This window comes from Alligator sinensis, unplaced genomic scaffold, assembly GCF_000455745.1.
Source record: "Alligator sinensis unplaced genomic scaffold, ASM45574v1 scaffold112_1, whole genome shotgun sequence".
In the NCBI taxonomy this organism is placed as follows: Eukaryota; Metazoa; Chordata; order Crocodylia; family Alligatoridae; genus Alligator; species Alligator sinensis.
Window position 1 is genome coordinate 2251718 of NW_005841892.1, and position 18556 is coordinate 2270273.

Consider the following 18556-nt stretch of genomic DNA (forward strand, 5'->3'; position numbering starts at 1 on the left):
AAAAAGGGGGGAAGGAAAGTAGCACAGTGGCCCAGAAGGTGGCAGGGGAGGCAGGAGGGAGGGAAGAGCATGAAGAAGGGCAGGGAGGAGAGGGGAGGGGTAACTAGTACTTAGGCAGGTGGGAGGGAGGGAGGGTGGAGGAAGGAGCAAGAGAGGGGAAGAGAGACTAATACCTAGCATGGCAGGAAAACAGCTGGGAAGCTGTGAGGGGCCCAGTCTTGTGGCAGCATAGCCTCCGTCCCTTCCCCACCATCCACCCCAAGGCATGTGTGCACCCACTGCTGGCAATGAGCCAGGCTGGGACTCCTCCTGGCCTGGCCCCTGCCCATGGGCTGCTCACAGCAGGTGGATCCCGAGCCCAGCTCGTTGCTGGCAGCAGGTGTACACACACCTTGGGGCAGAGAGTGAGGAAAGGACCAGGGCTGTGCTGCCACAAGAAGGATTGGGCTTCTTGCACCTCTTCCACCATCTGCTATGAGACTCGCTGCTGCCATCCATGGCTTCACGGGGACTGAGACAAAGCTCACTACTGCTGCCTGCAGTTGGCTCTGGTCCTGGGCAGCCTTGTGTTGGTGCTGCTGCTGCCAATGCTGATGCATGACTGCCTGGGGGCTGGGGCCAGCTACATCCAGCAGCAGGGAGCCCTGCCACAGCCCCAGAAAGCTGCAGACAGCAGCAGCAAGCTAGGGGCTTTTTCAGCCTGCTTCTGCCACCTAGAGAATAAGTGAGTACAGGTGGGAGTCAGTCCCCTGTAGATACATGCTATTGGTTAACTGTTGAACTGATAACATTAGGAGAGTTCGAATGAGTACTTAATTAATCATTATTTACATCTGTAGCACCCATACCCCATCTAAACCATCTGATCCAAGTGTTTTCCTAACTCAGGGGTGTAACTGGGTATGTGTCAGGGGGGCAACCAGGGAACCAGCCCCAGGTACTGCCTTTGTGGGGAGTGGCAAAAGCAGCTGTTGCCACAGTAGTGGCTGATCATGCCAGTATAGCCAGCATGGCAGGAGTCAGCATGGACTGCCTCTAGCATGGAGCGATGCTGGTATATCTCTGGTCTATCCTGCTCTTAAAAACCTCCAAGGATGAAGATTTCACAGCCTCAATTCCTGTGTTTTACAGCCCTCAGAAATATTAAACTCTTTTTAATATCCAAACTAAATCTCCCTTGTTCCAATTTAGACAGTTAATCTTGTCCCGTCTCCTACATCCAATGAAGATACTCTCTCACCATCCTCCTTATAAGCACTCTCTGTTTATTAAAGACTTATCCAAATCCCTTTTCAGTCTTCTTCTCTCCACACTAAATCTCAGGTCTCCCAACCTTCCCTTGTAAATCATGTTTCTTAGACATCTAATAAATTTAGTTGCTCTTTGCTGGAGTTTCCAGTTTGTCAGAGTGTTTCTTGAAGCCCAAAACATCTGAACACAACACTCCAGTTGAGACATCATCAGTGCTAAATAAAGAAAAAGAATCACTCACCTTGACTTACAGGTGACACCCCTGGAAATACAACCTCTTGTTTTGTAACAATTAGCGCACATTCAGCTTGTGGTCCACTATAACCTTCATATCTTATCCTGCACTTCTTCAGGTTAGCCAGTCATTCCCTGTTTTGTATTTATGCATTTGCTTGTTCTGTTCTAAGTGCAGGAATTTGCACCTGTCTTTGAATTTAATAAACTGGGAAAAAAGTTCAAAATTCGTCAAATTAAATGTAATAATCTGAACCTTAATCTTCCTTTCCAAAGGGTCTGTCTTAATAATCAATGTCTCAAACCAGAATTATACATTTCTAGTATGAGATTTCTAATATTAAATTTCTTTCATATTATTAGAGAGAGAAATCCTAATGGTAATTTTATCACAAGGGGAAACCTCATTTTCCTAGAAACAAGATAGAGACCAAATGCTTCTAATAATGGCAGGAACCAGATAATTCCTGGATGAGAATGCTGAGGAGATATTTGACCCAATAGTTACTGAATCAAGAAGAAGTGATAGCATGTTATACTCCATTTGGTATGTCATTACAGAAGACTAGTCAAGGAAAGTAACCTTGAAGAGGGGGATCAGAAATGGATTCAATTTGAACTAAATAGAAGGGTAAGAAAGGAGGCTTGTAACTAAGGGTTTTTTTTAATTTTATTTTTAAAATGCAAAATGTGAGAATTAATGGAACCAGTTAGTGAAGTAAACAAAACTGTTATAGGGTAAAGTTATACATCATACTTAGACTATACTAAAGGCACTTAAATGCAAACTCCCACATGTTAAAGCTCATTAACTCATGCTAAGTGCCATCTGAGGCTGCATTCCCATGAGCAGGGGCGTGTGATTGCCACGGGGAAAAAAAGCAGTGACACAATTAATGCTGCTGCTTTTTGCCCTGGTGCAAGCCCCTGCATGTGGCATTAATACAGAGAAAAATGCTCTGGGTGAAGTAGGGGAGGCTGGGGCCAGCATCTGTGCCGGCTCCAGCAGCCTTACTTGGGGTCCTGAGCACTTCCCTTGGCAGCAGCATCGGCTTTCTGGGCATGAAGAGCCTGGTCAGCAGCTGAAGCATGGCTTTAACCAACCAGGCTCCAGTTTCAGGCAGTGCACACTGCCACAACCTGTGCCACCCTGCTTTTCGCTGGCATGGTGTTTTTTTTGACACCGGGAGATCCCAGTGTCAAAAAAAAAAAATCCCTGTACTGCGCAGTGAATGCAGTTTGCAGCACCACAAACATGTTTGTGGCACTGCAGACCACACATGTCTGCTCATCTGGATGTGTCCTGAGTGTTTCAAAGTTCACTTCAGGTGCGGTTAGCTCTGAGTCATGCTACCAAGCTCATGTTAAAGGTAACTTCAGTCTGATTGCAAAACAAAAATTTGCAATCTTTCAACATCCCAGGCTGTACCCCTCCCAGCCCCCCTCAACCCCCTTCCCCAGGAGCAAGGATAAGAGCCCAGGTGTCCTAGCTCTTAGCTCCACCCTGTAGTAGAAAGCTAAGAAATTATATTAACCCTTCCACAGCATCTTCTAACTTTATTGTGGCTCAACATTGCACAGATTTAGCAGTCTTAAGTGTAACTTGCAACTTCATCTTTACTCAGGATCTTCAATTTCTTAAAATAGAGTGGGAACAACTAGCTGGACTTTCTATCTTTAGCCAGGGACTTGTAGGGAAGAGCTCTGGTTCAACTGGATATATAACTCTCTCATAAAGGTATAAGCAAGTAGCCTACACAGAATGGGAAAAAGGAATTAATCAAAAGAACACCTATATCTGTGTAGCAGCCTTTAAAAAATGGACCCACCTGAACAGAAGGGGAAGAGTTGCCTGGCAGAGACAGTTTGTCCCAGAGGGGACACTGCAGGCTCTGAGGGCAAGTGAAGCTGTTTGGGAGCAGCCCTGTTGGAAGTGGGAGGGGTGATGTAACCCCAGCAAAGTTTGAAAGAGAGCCCTTAGCAAAAGGCTGGGAAGGGCCCTGAGCTGGGATTGGCTGAGAGACTTGGATAAAAGGGGGAGCAGTTTTTCCCGTGGGGGGGAACAAGAGAGAGAGAGGGGGCCGAGGGACAGGCTGGAGACCGGATTGAGAGTCTCAGCGCAGTGGTCCCTCGGAGAGCCCTTGAGAGAGGCCTACATGAGCAGAGTGGAGAAGCTGCGAGGGCAGGAGCAGGCAGGGACTGCTGGTGTGGAGAACCCAAGTCTGAAGAGACCTGACTGCAGCCGGTGTGGCTGGGTGAGCACAGCAGAGCCCGGGTGGGGACTGCCGGAGTCTGCCCTAGTTTCCCTGAGGGGTGAGGGGCCCCAGGGGCAGGCAAAGCCCAGGGAGGGGCTGCATTTGCCGGGGCTGTGAGCCTGTGTGGGACAGTAGGAGGGTTGCTATAGCCTGCAGCCCAGACACTACTCACAGCGGAACTAGGGAAGGGGGCAAAGGCAGGGGAAGGCTGTCTTGCAGGAACTGCAGAGGAGCCGCTGCTTGCTGCTCAGAGACCCCAGGAGCACGGAGACGGACACCAGCGCCAGGGAGCGTCCATAGACCACGTGCAGGGACACAGACAGTCCCGCTCCCTGAGATACCCCGCCAAAGGCAGTGCACACGGGATCCCCAGTACACTGTGTGCAAGTGAGAGACTGTGTAACTAAGTTCTTGAGGGTTTATTAGACAGTATATCCATGTGCTTATTTAATGATTATTTATTATGATGTAAATAATTACATCTTGTAAATAGTTTGAAAACTGTCTGCAAGGGTGCTTGATTGTAAAGGGAGGCTCTCCGCTCAGGGGCACTGCAGCAGCTTCCCAGGGGGGCTGGGCAGGGCTACTGGCTACTGGGTACCCCAGGATCCCATTATTCAGGTGAAGGCGCATGTACTGTCGCGCCCAGGGTTACATCTGGGAGGTAAGAAAGTGTTGGGACAAACAGAAAACTGCCAGAATTGAAGATGAGTTAGACTTTGCTAAGGAAATTAGAGGAACTAGCAATAAAAAATTCCGAGTCAAATAAATAACCATAAAGAAAGAAGCAGGACAACTCTGCAATAACAATTGGGTAGAGGATTTTGTGGGTGGCCCCAAAACTAGATGAACACTAGATAAACATAGAAGTAAAGGGTGTGTAGAAATCACCACATCAGCTGAACAAACAAAGCTGAAACAGTTTAATATGTCAACCAGGGAGTATACCTCTGTGCTTAGAATATTAAAAGAAGTGGTACATACCATTTCAAATTCTTTTGAAAGGAATTTTAATAAATTTAGCCCATTGAGGGTGGTAATGTTTAATTGAAGAATTTACAACATGGTGTTTAAAATACTGGTAAAAAAAATATTCTGTTCAAATAGTACCCCATTAGTCTCCCAATAGCTGGCAAGGCTTTAGAATAAATTAAAAAAAAATAGATATAAATGGAAAACAAGATAAAATGCAACTCTTGGGTAGTAAAGCATGCTTTTAGTAACATTACACAATAGCTTTCTTTGATTAGAAAATTGATATTTTAGATAACTAAAATGAGGGACATCTAGGGATTGATATAGTGCCATAAGTCAAAAACTTAGTTAATATAAAGAAGGCAGGAATTAGTACAGGAATCACAAAGTAGTAAATAACTGACTAAATGGGAGATAAGGTAGAAAAAAACTGACTAAATGAGAGATACAGTAGAAGGTACTGAAAGGGGAACCATGGGGCTAGGACAAGATATTAGTAGAGTTCTCCATGAATAGTTTTGGGCCCAATCTTATTTAAAATTTCCATTAATGACCCTTTCACAAAGTGTTGGAGTGTTCTAATGAAGTTTGCTGATGACTCAAAGTTGGAAGGCAGTGTGTATATAGAACAGCACACAGGAAGAACTGGAGAAACAGAAATGGATGAAACTTAATGAAATTAAGTACAAGGCCATGTGTTTAAGGGCTTATCATCACAATTTGTGCAATAAACTGGAGGATTATAATTTGGAAACAAAAGAAAGGGAAGACAACCTGTGCATATTTGTTGACCATAGGATAATTATGAACCTCAAATGCAATGGATCTCTCTTCTTTTTCTCATGTCCTATCACTGTGTTCAAATTTGGGTTAAGAAATAAACATACTGTTTTTCAATCTGTAGCTTTAGTGAGGTCTTCATTGGTATGTGATTATCCTGTACATGGGCAGGACAGCTTGTGTACTGTAGTTTGAAAGTTTCCTCCACATTCACACATGGAATTTGCATCATTTGAATATCCCCACAGTTGCATTTTAACTTTAGTCTTACTGACCACTTTTGGGAGGCAGTTCCGGCTTCTCCATGGAAATAACAGAGGAGAAGGAATACTTGTGCTTACTTGTTGACTACAAGATAATTATGAATTACAAATTCAGTGGGTCTTTAAAAACTAGAAATGATCCTAGGATGTGTCAGGAAAAGTATTGCAAGCAGAGAGAAGTTGTACTATTGCTATCATACAAGGCACTAGTCAGAACTCATCTGGCATACTGTGCATAATGTTGGCCACCCACATTCAAGAATTCATACTAGCACAGGTAGATATACTAGCAAATCAAATGAATGGAAATAATTAAAGATTAAAAGAGCTTAAATTATTTAGAGTAGGAAGAAATGTTGCTCTTGAATCAGTGCAAGAGTATAGCATATCAATGACTATTTCAATGCAGAAAAGAAATCATTAGGTTCTGCAGGAGGCTCTCCTGAAACTTATCTTTAGGTCTATCAGGAAAAATCAAACTCCAATTTATGGAAAAACAGTAAGATTTTTAATTGTGTTTCTGTTTTGCATCAGAATTAAAAAAAAAAGACCTTTTAAACACTTTTTTTTATATAAAAACGGAATTTCCTGCTTGGCTTTTCTCTCTATGCCCTTAATGTAGTGTGTGTGTGTGTGTGTAGTGAAAAGTTTTTATTTTTTGAAGATTTTGAATTTTTGATGAAAACGTGTTTTTGAATACATGCTGGCTAACTTTAGATATTCTTAGATGGCACAAATGGCAGATGATTCATGATGGATAATGGTAGTTCATTCACATAAATAAATGTTTGAAAATTAGTCCCTAAGATTGCCCTTGTCCAATATGAAGTGGAAGAAGGTAGAACACCACACTTGCATATTAAAATCTTGACTACATTTTAATGACTAATTGGCAATCAGAAATCAAATCAGATAAATTAATGAAAATAGGCAAAATTCCTTCCCATTTCCCGTATTTCAAGGGGAATTAATGTTACCACGTCCCTTTATTACCACCTCTTCACATTAGCTCAACCAGTCTCCATGACTTTCTAACCAATACCTACTTGGAAAACAGTAATGACAAAGCCCCACCTGCAACTAGGATACTCCTAGTTATGCTCCAATTCTGCAACATGACTCATGTTAATAATCTAATCCTAACTCTTTAGTTTAGAATTCTATTCTTTTCACCAAAAAAGAGAAAAAAATAGATTTCTTAATATGACATTGACAAAATTAATAGGCGCATAAAGGAGTAGTGATACAGAAATTCAAAAAGGGCTTTTTATTGGCATAGTCTAAAAGTTAATACTTAAACTTATCTTGTAGCAAGCTACCTTATCTCATGAATTTATTTGAAAAATAATAACATAACATTTATCTTACCTCGGCAGATAGGAACTGGGAAATCCCATGATGCTGTGTTCACTGAGTTAGCTATACAAGTAAGCTGGGGGTGTCCATCCAAAATGTAACCAGTTACACAGCTGTATCGGATTTTATCACCAACATCAAATCTTGTACCATACAGGATACCCTTTGGTGGAACACCTGGATTGCCACAAGAACTGCTCTGTAATTCTGTAAGAGAAAAGCACTTATTGTTAGTTATCGCATACATATATTGCCAAGAGCGTATTGAATAATATGTAACAGCACTCATTATGGCTCAGATGGTATTCCAGACATCCGAGTCTCTGTAGCTGCTTTGCAAAAAATTATTTATTTATACTCAGGAGAGCAATCCTATTCTGTTTGGAGAAGCACACAGCTCCCCCACTCTGTCCATAGATAGTAGTTCATCTGCACAGGCCAGTCTTATTCTGTCCTAGGGAAGAACTGTTAGAAACCAGAAAGTGTGTTCATCCCTATCCTTCAGGCACCTGATTCAGTGTTGAATATTATGTTCCTTCATCATCTCAAGATCCTATCCTGAAGGTTGTGCTATTCCTAAAATAATCTGGACAAATTCTTACCAGCCTCTCTCTGAGTGAATAGTTAGAATCTCTGCAACCCCATGCCCTGCTTCCTGCTCCAAATTTAATCAAAGTATGCTTTGCTACAATTTAGATCCATTGTCTCCTGTTCAGCCATTTGTGGCAAAGGACGACAGCTTTTGTCCCTCTGGCTCCCTCTATGGAAGCTTTGAAAATAATTGAAAATTGTTATGATGTCCTCACTTAATCTTTTTTTTCCAAATGAATCGTAAGTAGTTATGAAGTGAAACAAAGCACTTCAAGAAGGATGTGGGCAATTTGGAAATATCCCAGCACAGAGAAACAAAAATTATTAGAGTCCTGGAAAGCAAGATTTATGAGGGGAGTCTGAAACAACTAGGAGTTATTTAGTCTGGAACAGAGAAGACTGAGGGGGGATTTTATAACAGTCTTAAAATACCTGAAGAAGAATTACACAGAGGATGGGGATGGGCTTTTCTCTGTGGCTATAGGAGACAGGACTAGATGCAATAGCCTCAAGCTTCAGCAGGGAAATTTAAGTTGGAGATTAGGACAAACTTTCTGTGAAGGTGGTCAAACATTAGAACAGGCTAGCTATAGAAAAAGTAGAATATTCATCCTTGGAAATTTTGAAGACCAAGTTAAACAGACACTTGACTGGGATAATTTAGTCAGGAATGATCCTGCCCTGAGCAGGGGGCTGGACTACATTACCTTGAGTCCCTTCCAGCTCTACTTTCCTATGATCTGGTATCTACAGCTCTCAACTCCAGCTTTGCACAGCTTCTGGGTTTAGCTGTTCCAGTCCTTTTATCTATATTGCTAATTTTGGCCTATTTGATATGACAAATCGAGAATTTGCACAATTTGATATGACACTGCTGCATTTAGCAAGACCAGATGCATTCAGGAGGAGACAGCTCAGAGTGCATAGAGGTGGGTACATTTTTTTTATGGAAGGAAAAGCTAAAAATGATTGCAAAACCAACACTGTGGATGAGTTTATCAAGAGCAAGACTGTTAGTCAGACCCTAGCATGTCCACTTGATATCAACAAGTGCCTCATGACCCTTCATCTTCAACTGACCAACAGACAACATGCAACACTTATCAATGCATGCATCCTGAGCCTTGATGGAGGTAAAGGAACAGGAGAACAGTTCTGTTCTAAACTCAAGCAAATCTTGTCATCTGTCCCTAAGAAGACAAGATAATTCTTTGTGGAGATTTCAGTACTAGAGTGGACAGGGACCCTGGGCTACAGAAAAGAATACTTGGAAGAGATGGGGAAAATTCAAAAGTGAAAGAACAAGTGGTAGGAGGATATAGCAAAAGAGATTCAAAAGTTTGCTGACAGCCACAGCATATCTTCAGTGTCTTCTTTGATGCCAAAACTATCTATGAGCCAAGTATACAAGGAGCAATCCCTCTGAGGTCCAAGGATGAAGACCTCTCAACCATCAACCCACAGTTGAAGAAGCACTTTCAAGAATTTTTTAATCAAGATTCTAATATCAAAGACAATACCATCAAGACCATTCAACAACACCCCATTAAGGATCTGCTTGCATATCCACTGACTAATCTAGAGGTTTTAGAAGCCATTAAGCTGATGAAGAATGACAAATCATGAGGTCTTGATGGAATACTAACTGAAATATATAAGCAAAATGGAAAAAAAAGCTCTCTTACCAACAATGCATAGGCTGCTAGCAAAAATTTTAAAAACAAAAACAAAGAAAACCCGCTTTATTTTGAACTTGATGCACTCCCATGATGAGCCCAGTGCATGCCCAGAAGAGGCAGTGTATTAGTTGGACTTGGCTCATCTGACGTCTGTAGAGATTGAATGCTTTAGTACGGCTTTTTTGGTGAGTTTATATAATAGCTGATTGAATCAGCTTCAGCTAAAAGCTCCAAAAAGCCACACTGAGGCAACCAATCTATATAGTCACTGTGGAGCCAGGTCAAAGTAACGCTCTGCTGCTGCTGGTAAAGCACTTTTTTTTTTTCATGTCTACAAGCAGCACAGCCATAATTATTAAGAAAATCAGATAAAATGAACAGATTCCTTCCTCTCACCTCAAAGATGCCAGAATCATTTCCATGTTCAAGAGAGGAGGACCTATAGAAGATCTCGATGAGATTTGGGCCATGTTACAGATTACTTTTAAACCATCATAGAGGGACTTAAAATAACATCATTAACCCATTAAAGGGTCTTAAAAGATCACAAGTATCCTTTAAATGTTTTAAAGGTAAGCAACTCAAAAAAAGGTTTATCTTAGAAATGTTTTACCCACGCTTTCCTACAGCATTGTTTGAATGGACAGGGGAGGTAAAACTAAGGCTGGCAAGCCAGTCAGTTGACTGGTCAACTATAGTCAAGTGACAGATCAGTGGACTACATATTTTTTGACAACTCAAATTTTATAGCAATTAAAAAATATTGCCTAGAGGTGGGCAAAAAAAGACATTCAAGGACACCTTGAAGGCCATTCTGAAGAAATGCAACCCCATCAATCCCTGGGACACTCAAACATTGAATAATCCATAGTGGTGCAGTGATATACAGAGAGACCTAGTTAATCTTGTTAATCTGAAGTCAAGAAGAAATCAATGTAGATTTTCACCCTATAAACTAAATTATATATATAGAGAGAGAGAGCACAAGTTTTTGTGATAGACCAAACTTGCCTCACACAAGAAAGCAAAGGGAAAGACCTATGATTTCACACCACCAGGATCTACTCCTTCTTCCTGAAACTATTTGCTATGTCCGTATTCAAACGTGAATCTCAGCTCAAGCTCCTCAGTCATCTATGGACTCACTGATGACTTCCCTGTTTACTGGAAGACTGTCACCTTCATATTGAAAAAATACTCCCACTATGACTTGTATAGTATTTAACAGAACAAGTTCCTGTTTGAGACCTGACCATTTGAAAGTTTTGGTTACACACATTCATGTGCACACACACAAAAAAATCATGAAATCACAGACATAAAAGTGATGATAGATATTAGCTATTTCTTAAAATCCATTTAGAAATGTATCCCTGCATCCATTTCTTACTGATATGGAAGAATTGATTTAGAAAGAAAGGCCAAATAGGGAATCTGGCATGTTAGAAACTGAGCTACATGAATTGAACAGTAAGCAATGCAAAAGCATAGAAGTATATTAGATTTGAAGGGAGACAATTTGGAATAATGGATAAGAAATAGTTTATATGGTATATAATGGGAAAATAATATTAAAATCAATGAGCGCACATGAAGATGCAATAATTAAATAGGCTATAGTACCTCCAGAAATTTTTAAAAAAATTGTAAAAGGGTAAAGCATGCTACAGAAACAAACTGCAAAATAAAGTATATTGGTGGTAAAGGAAGTAAGGGAAACAAAGAATAATATACAGTCATTTATGTCATTTTAGATAAAAAATAGGGCCACAAAAAGGAGCTGAAAAATGCTAGCTAAAGAGACTTAGAGAGATTAATGAGGACTTTCACTAATTTAAAAAGGGAAAAGGAAATGCTAGGGAGAGAAAGGGGGAGCATTAATAAAATAGAGGAAGATAAAATAAACTGCTCTAAAATAGTTACATTGTATAACTGCTATTACAATCTGTCTTTAACTTTAAAAAAGGGACCTGGGAAACAAAGCTATAAGCATATTGCAAGAACTAAAAATCTTGATACTACCAGTTAATAAAAATCAGTTTGAAAACAATTGGAATCAGATTTTGTACCAATCAGTAAGTCAAAATTATATTCGTTTTAACAGAGCAGGAACCGGGAGATAAATTAATTAGTAAGCTTTCAATTTTTACAAAATATTTTTAGTATACTGGGGGATGAACTAGATGACTGGTGAAAAACTTATATTATGCTAATACCAAAGAATGAGTTCAAAATAAACATTAAATTATTGACACAATGTCAAATTGCACCAGTTATATATCTGGATTATATTTTCAATAATCAACAGATCTGTCCCATCCCTTCACTCAGAGAACACCAATAAAAAAAAGATTGGAAACTTTAGGTAATTAATTTATAGATAAACATTAAAATGCCGAAGTGTGAGTAACACACAGTGACAGATTTGCTAGCTCCCCTGATAGACCTTCAGTCAGTCTGCTCTTAGGGGATTCATCTGCTGAAGTCCCTATGTACTTAAACTGTCAGAGACAGAAGACAGTCCAGGGTCCAGCTTTAGGCCCAGTTTTGAGACTCTATGATTAGGTGCAGACCCTCTGCCTTTCTCCCAGAAGGTGTAAGACCTTCCATTTTACAGTTTAACTATTAGAAAATGTGTGCTAAACAGGCAATCACACATACTGGGTGCATCTACATGTGCAGTTAATGTGTCTGAATAGACCCCGGCGCAGTTTGCGCCAAAGTCAGCTGCTCCTGGGCGCTGCATCTTCATGTGTGCCTGAGACTGCAGCATTTCAAACTGGGGTGGACCAGCCTTGGGCTGGCAGGGGTTCTGGCCCTGGGCTCTGGTTGGCAGCGTTGGGTTGTGGAGGGGCTGGCTGAGGCACGAGGGTGCTAAAGCATGGGCAGGGGTGATTGGTGACTCCTGAGTCTGGAGGGGCACAATTTGTGGGGGGGCCTGGGGGCAAGCCAAAAACCCCATATCCACTCTCATACTTCTGTGCCACAGCTTAGTGCCCCCTCCCCCAGCAAGCCACTTGCCCGTACAGCAAAAAAACTGCCTCATCTTGAGCAGTGCGAAGTTGGGGGCCAACCTCAGGGGGGGGCACATGCCCCCCTGTGCCCACCCTACCAGTTGCCTGTGATTGTGGGACTGGTCAGCAGATGGTCCCCACACTTTTGCATCCTCATGGCCCAGACAGCCCTAGTCACCATGTGCATGAGTGTTTTAGCAGAATGAATTATTCCACTGTAAAACAGTACTGTTCCCAGTAGTACTATTTTACAGTGGAATTAATTAATTTACTATGCCCTAATACAGGCACTTGTGTAGACAGTGATGCTTTACTAGTGAGCTAATTAGTCAGCTCCCTAGTAAAACACACGTGTCGATACACCCACTGAGATATGCTTTGCACACAGTTTAAAATTGTACCCTTATTCTTTATTTGTATGAGAAATTTTTTAAAAATTAAAAAACCCAAACATTTTGAACACATTGGCCCTTAATTTAGCTCACCCTTTCCATGGTAGACCTTGGTGTGGAGTGGGTGTGGGGGGTTCTTCTGTGTTTAGGAAGGAAAGACTCCTAATTCACTCATCTCCCATTGTTAGTCCTCCTTTTAGGCTGGTGAAACTGAAGCCCCAAGAGATAGCAGGTCCTTTTTTTTTTCTTCTTTTAAGAAACTTTCAGCCTCCCCTATCAGGTTTTGGGTTTGACAGGTAGTCACAGCCGTCTTTCAGGTATGTGTCATAGTAACAGAGCAGTGAATGTATTTCACTCTGCATCTAGAGGTGTCAAGTTGATACCTGCTACAAAGGCCATCCCCAATCAACACAATTGTAAATGAGTGCCTGGGCACTAGGGAGTCAAAGGAGGCTGTATATTATGCTAACCAATTTGCTTTTTGTGTGCTGTTGGCCATAGATACTTGCATGTCTGAACCAGACTAACCCTAGTAGCCTTATGGGCAACTAGGCTTGGGAGGACCTTCAACCTACTGGGTGACTGTTGTTAGGCATCCTCTTTCTTGATAAGCCAATGCTGTTGGTAGCGTATTGTTTAAAGTAATCACATTTCAGATGGTAGAGTACTTCAGGCAATGCCCACCACACTGCCATTATCATCCTTGTGCTAGTATATCCCTGTGAATATTAAACCAAGATGGAGATAAACTACAAGAGAAAAGTAAATGCCAACCTTATGTTCAAAATGGAGTTAGAAGTTTGACACAGATTCAATATTTTATTCATATATATATTCATATATATATATTCAAAATAATTCAAATTGAATTCTTAAGGTTCCTCAAACCAATATGTCTGTCCATACTGTGTGTGTGTGAACATATGTATAATTCTATATGTATGTATAAGTGTGTGTGTGTGTGTGTGTGTGTGTGTGCACGTATCTATGTATAAATGAAAACAGAAAAGAGTATGCAAGGTAAGAGCCTGATATATGTGTGTATAGGTAAGAAAATAAGAGTAATGATAGAAAGGAATAATTTAGTGTGGAGCAATGAAGTATAATTTGTCATAGCTGGATTCAGTTGAGAAAAGTGTAGGCTGCCATCAGAGAAAAATGTATCAATATTGAAATATATTAGATTGTAGAACTGTCACCCATCCCTTGGAAGTAGTGTCTGCCATATACTACTAGATTTTTAAAACTGACGGTGATATAACAGTCAAATAGTCACCAAAGGGAACAATCCCGTGTTGGCAAAAAGAGGAACTTGATGATGTACTAGGTCTATTCCATCTGTAACAACTATGGATGAGATCCCATTCCATGCTTCTTTGAATGAGTGCACAGCTTTTGCAACCTAGGGATAGAGGGACCCGTGCTTATCTGATCTTGATATTCTTTGAGGCCCATCTAAGTTATTGGGGGATCTTAAGGTACTTCATAATGATAAGGCCATAAAGCCATGGCCTCTATCTAGTAAAAAACTCTCCAATCCCCAACAGTATTAGCAAAGTTTGTGAAGAATATCTTCTGCAATGTAGGCACAACTGAGAGGGTAATCCTCTAAGAATTGGAATTGGGGCTCTTAAATCCATTCTAAACACTTTAGCTCTTTTCTATATCATAAAAAAGTCAGAGCAGCAGTGATGGTCTCACTGTATAATGTTAGGACAGCTTAGGAGTGATATTTTAAAGGGTTTGCAAACTTGGCACTGATCCCCTGGACATCAGATATAAGTGGTGTTTTTGATTTGGTCTTACTCAACAATCTAAAAACATTTGGGAACTTGTCTCATAGCAATCTCTGAAAGATTCCACCAAAAAAGATTAAGTCAAGGCAGAGAGACTTTCCTGTTTTTGGAAATAAAGAAGTAGGGCTGTCTAACGATTAAAAATTCGATTGTGATTACTTGCACAATTAAACAAATTACTTGCAATTAATTGTGATTTTAATCACACAGCTAAAAACTCAAAATTATGTGCAGAAAAACTCAGGCAAAATTATGCATGTACTTTGTATGGTTGAGGTGGGTGTAGGATGCGTTTGTGGGGGGCTGTGGTTATGTGTGAGGGGTTGGAGCCCAGAGCAAGGGGCTCCTATATACTCTGGCAGAATGTGGGGTACTGTGGGTCAGGAGTGAAGGGCAAACAGACAGACACACAACACCGCCCAGCAGGTAAGTGTGTGGGGTACAGGAGGCATGGGAGAGGTAAGGGCTGATGGGGCAGACAGAGGACCCCATGTTGAGGGAGGGAGTGGGGCAGAGGCAGGGTCAGGGGCCGGGATGAATGGGGTGCCAGAGTGGGTCAAGAGCTGCAAGAGGGTCATCCAGGAGCATGGAGGGGCACTCCCACCAATGTGTGCCCCTCCGGGGGAGGTATAGGGGGCATGTGCCCCAGGATCTGTGTATGGGGTAGAAGCAGGATGCTACTGCATGCTGGACTCTGCACCCCACTGCCATTGCCCCAGGAGTTGCACAACACTGTGCTGTGCCTCCCACCCCCGGGTGGGCAGGGGACACAGTACAGCCAGTGCATGGCACCCAGAACAAAGGCAGCAGGGCACAAAGCCCAAGCCCACAGCAGCAGCCTGCCTCTGCCCCATTCACAAATCTGGGGGGTACATGCCTCCCCCAGGGGTGCACGCAGCAGTGGGAGTGCCCCTGGAGGAGCCACCCATGGCTCCATGCCATAACCTGCCTTAGCCCCAGAGCCCCATTCACCCCAGCCCCTCTCTCTGCCCCACTCCCTCCCTCACCGTGGGGTCCTTGATCTGCCCCCACACCTTTTCCCTTCCCCATGCCCATTCTGATTCATAGACCTGCCTGCTGGGTGCTGCTCCACATGCTGCTGGGCTGCGTTCCTTGCCACCTGCAGGCTGCTGCTGCATATCTGTGTTTATGTCTGTGCACTCCCCTCTCCCCTGCTGTAGCTGCCCAGAGTCCACATCTGGACTGCCCTGTGGTCCTCTGTGCTGCCACCGCTGCCCTGCGGGGCAGTCTGGAGCTGACAGTGACAGTGGCAGAGTGGAGCCCGGGCATGGGCTCTAAAACCGTGTGCATGATTAATAAGTTAAAAAAATTAATATGAGCAGCAATTAACATGTTAATCATGCGTGTTAACCACGATTAACTGACAGCCCTAAAAAAAGGTTAAGCTTAATATCTATGCATGAAACTATCACTGTTTATAACTATCTCCTTCATCCTCAATTTTATTTCCACAAGTATTACCTTTAGAATTCAGTGTGTTTCCATAAACTATTATAATTTTAATGCATTAATTAAAAACACACTTTTTATGAGTAGTCAATTTTCCAGTGCATTATTATATGGCACTACTGAAAAAAAAAAAGCAAACCTTCATCATCTCCATTAACTTTTTAATATTAAGAAACCAGCTAATGATTAAGTGTTTTCCTCCTACAGTTCAAACAATTTTGTTCCTAGTATTGGATAATAAAGCAACTGTGTAATTGATAATACATTTGCCACTTCTGAAAGCATTTTTATTAGTAACAAATAAACATGCATGGCTACTGTAGAGTAATTCATCTGGGAAGTACTTTAGTCTTGTCTTCTTCTGTAAGCAGCATTTATTTATAAATGTATAATCTGTGCCTAATACTAAGTCTCTGGGTAGATATAATTAGACACCAATCCACCCAGTTCCATCTCCTGGGTCACAGGCTAGGGAAAAAGATAAAACAACATGAAAAAGTAAGTTTCAATGTGGATGATCTCTGAGTGACAGTGATCTATCATCAGCTCCCCGAAATTTATATTTAGCTTGTCAACTTCTGGAAACACAGGAATTGCCAAATTGGATCCCAACCCCTTTTTGAATCTTCTCAATGTTTGGCTTCAGTGATAGAGCTTTTGTATTCTTGTCTCTGCAACAGAAAAGTTGGAATCCCCATTGCGTTTGTCTGCACTGGTGATATGCCTTTTGTGGCCATGGCGGTTTTCAGAGCCCTAGGGCAATCCACAAAGTGAAGCTGCTATGAGACAAAAACCCTTGGGCTCTGAAAAGTTTTAGACTTTTGTGCCATGTCAGGAAGCCTTGAAGCCCAACTATGAGATGGCTAACAGAGCCTTGGACACAAACCTGCTCACTAGAAAACCTGGCAAGATGCCAAGGGAGGCCTGTCCTTGATTTTTTTAAAGCTTATCAAATAAGAGATGCTCCAGATGAAAACATGCTGGTTTTCATTCAATAAATCAGCATTTTCAGACAAAACAGTATCATAGTATGATACTATGATAAAACAGTATAGGATAATGTGTAAAAATTGTCTGAGATTTCTAAACCACCCATCATCATAGCAACAGCAGCATATCTAGAACCAGGTAATACAACTGTATTAAAACATCTCCTTTCCCACTAAATAGGTAGGGCATATAGGATATCTGTTTATAAACTTATCTCGAAGTATACATTAAAGAATGTATTCTATATTGGTGGGGGTTTCTAAACTCCCTTTGTGATTCTATATTGGTGAGGGTTTCTAAACAAATACAATAACTAACAAAATTGCTTTGCAGATAATATCCCAGAGAAGATAAACCAGGGTGGCATGGTTCAGAGAGGCATGAACTTTCATAGGAAACAAAAAACTTTATCAAGTACTATGAATGGACTGGCAGAAAAAAAAATGTCATAGGGAGAGAAAACTACTGTAAAACTTTACAGTGGCCACATCAGTACCATACTGTAGTGGAAACCAGCCTGCAACAGCTACCTCCATGCTAACAGTTTTCATCCTAAGTGCACCACTACATTCACTGTCTACAGTCAAGCTCTAAATTACAACTGTATCTTCTCCAACCCCACTCACCAAAATTCACACCTAAGGGATCTACAACAGGGTTTACTACACTTTCAATCAATGGCGACATGTAGGGGGTGCACGGGGGTGAATGTGCACCCCCTGAGAGTGCTGGTGCATCCCCTGTCAGCCAGTGTTCCCGGGCAGGGGGGACAGATGAGAGTGCTGGTGCCCCCCCCAAGAGCACTGGCTGGGGAGTGGGGGCTCTCCCAGAAATTCCAGCACTCTCCTGGAAGTGTCAGCAGCATGCCTGAAAGTGCTAGGGGCACACTGATGCCACTTGCGGGTCAGTGGGATCAGCCACGGGGTGACCCCCCCGTCAATGACTGGACACTGGTGGGGCAAGTGCCTCTGTGACTCTGGAAGCACCAGTCTCCCATGCTTTCAGTTAGATCCCAGAATTGTAGCTAATCAAAGCAGGACTCTATATAAGGGGTGTACATCAGGATCTGGGGGAACACCTGTTCACCAGAGCACCCCAAGGGATGACAAGGTCAAACGGTCACAAACTCCTCCAAGACTGTTTCAGGCTGGATGTAAGGAAGGACTTCTTTACTGTCTGAGACCCCAAGGCCTGGAATAGACTGCCACCACAGGTAGTGCAAGCACCTACTCTGGACTCCTTTAAGAGACATTTGGACATTTATCATGCTGGGATCCTTTGACCCCAGTTGACTTCCTGCCCCTGGAGCAGGGGGCTGGACTCGATGATCTCCTGAGGTCCCTTCCAGTCCTAATGTCTATGAAATCTATGACTCACTCCCTGCTCTGACCTGCTAAAATACCAGAATCAGGACAAAAGAATCCTGCTGGTAAACATGGACAGCTCAAAAATCTTAGAGACAGCCCCAGCCGTAGCCAGCCTACCAGAGGCATGACACGGATGGGCACGC

The 18556-nt window shown here is 42.1% G+C and overlaps 1 protein-coding gene across 3 annotated transcripts in view; it reads right to left on the minus strand.

Moving 5' to 3' along the window:
* The window catches only part of CSMD3 (CUB and Sushi multiple domains 3), a 1313655-nt gene that overhangs the window by 986777 nt on the left and 308322 nt on the right, over positions 1-18556 (minus strand). For all 3 annotated transcript variants that reach the window (XM_025197227.1, XM_006018073.3, XM_006018072.3), the window contains exon 4: positions 7127-7321. In XM_025197227.1, coding sequence (XP_025053012.1) covers positions 7127-7321 — 195 coding nt within the window. The remainder of the gene's footprint in view (positions 1-7126; positions 7322-18556) is intronic.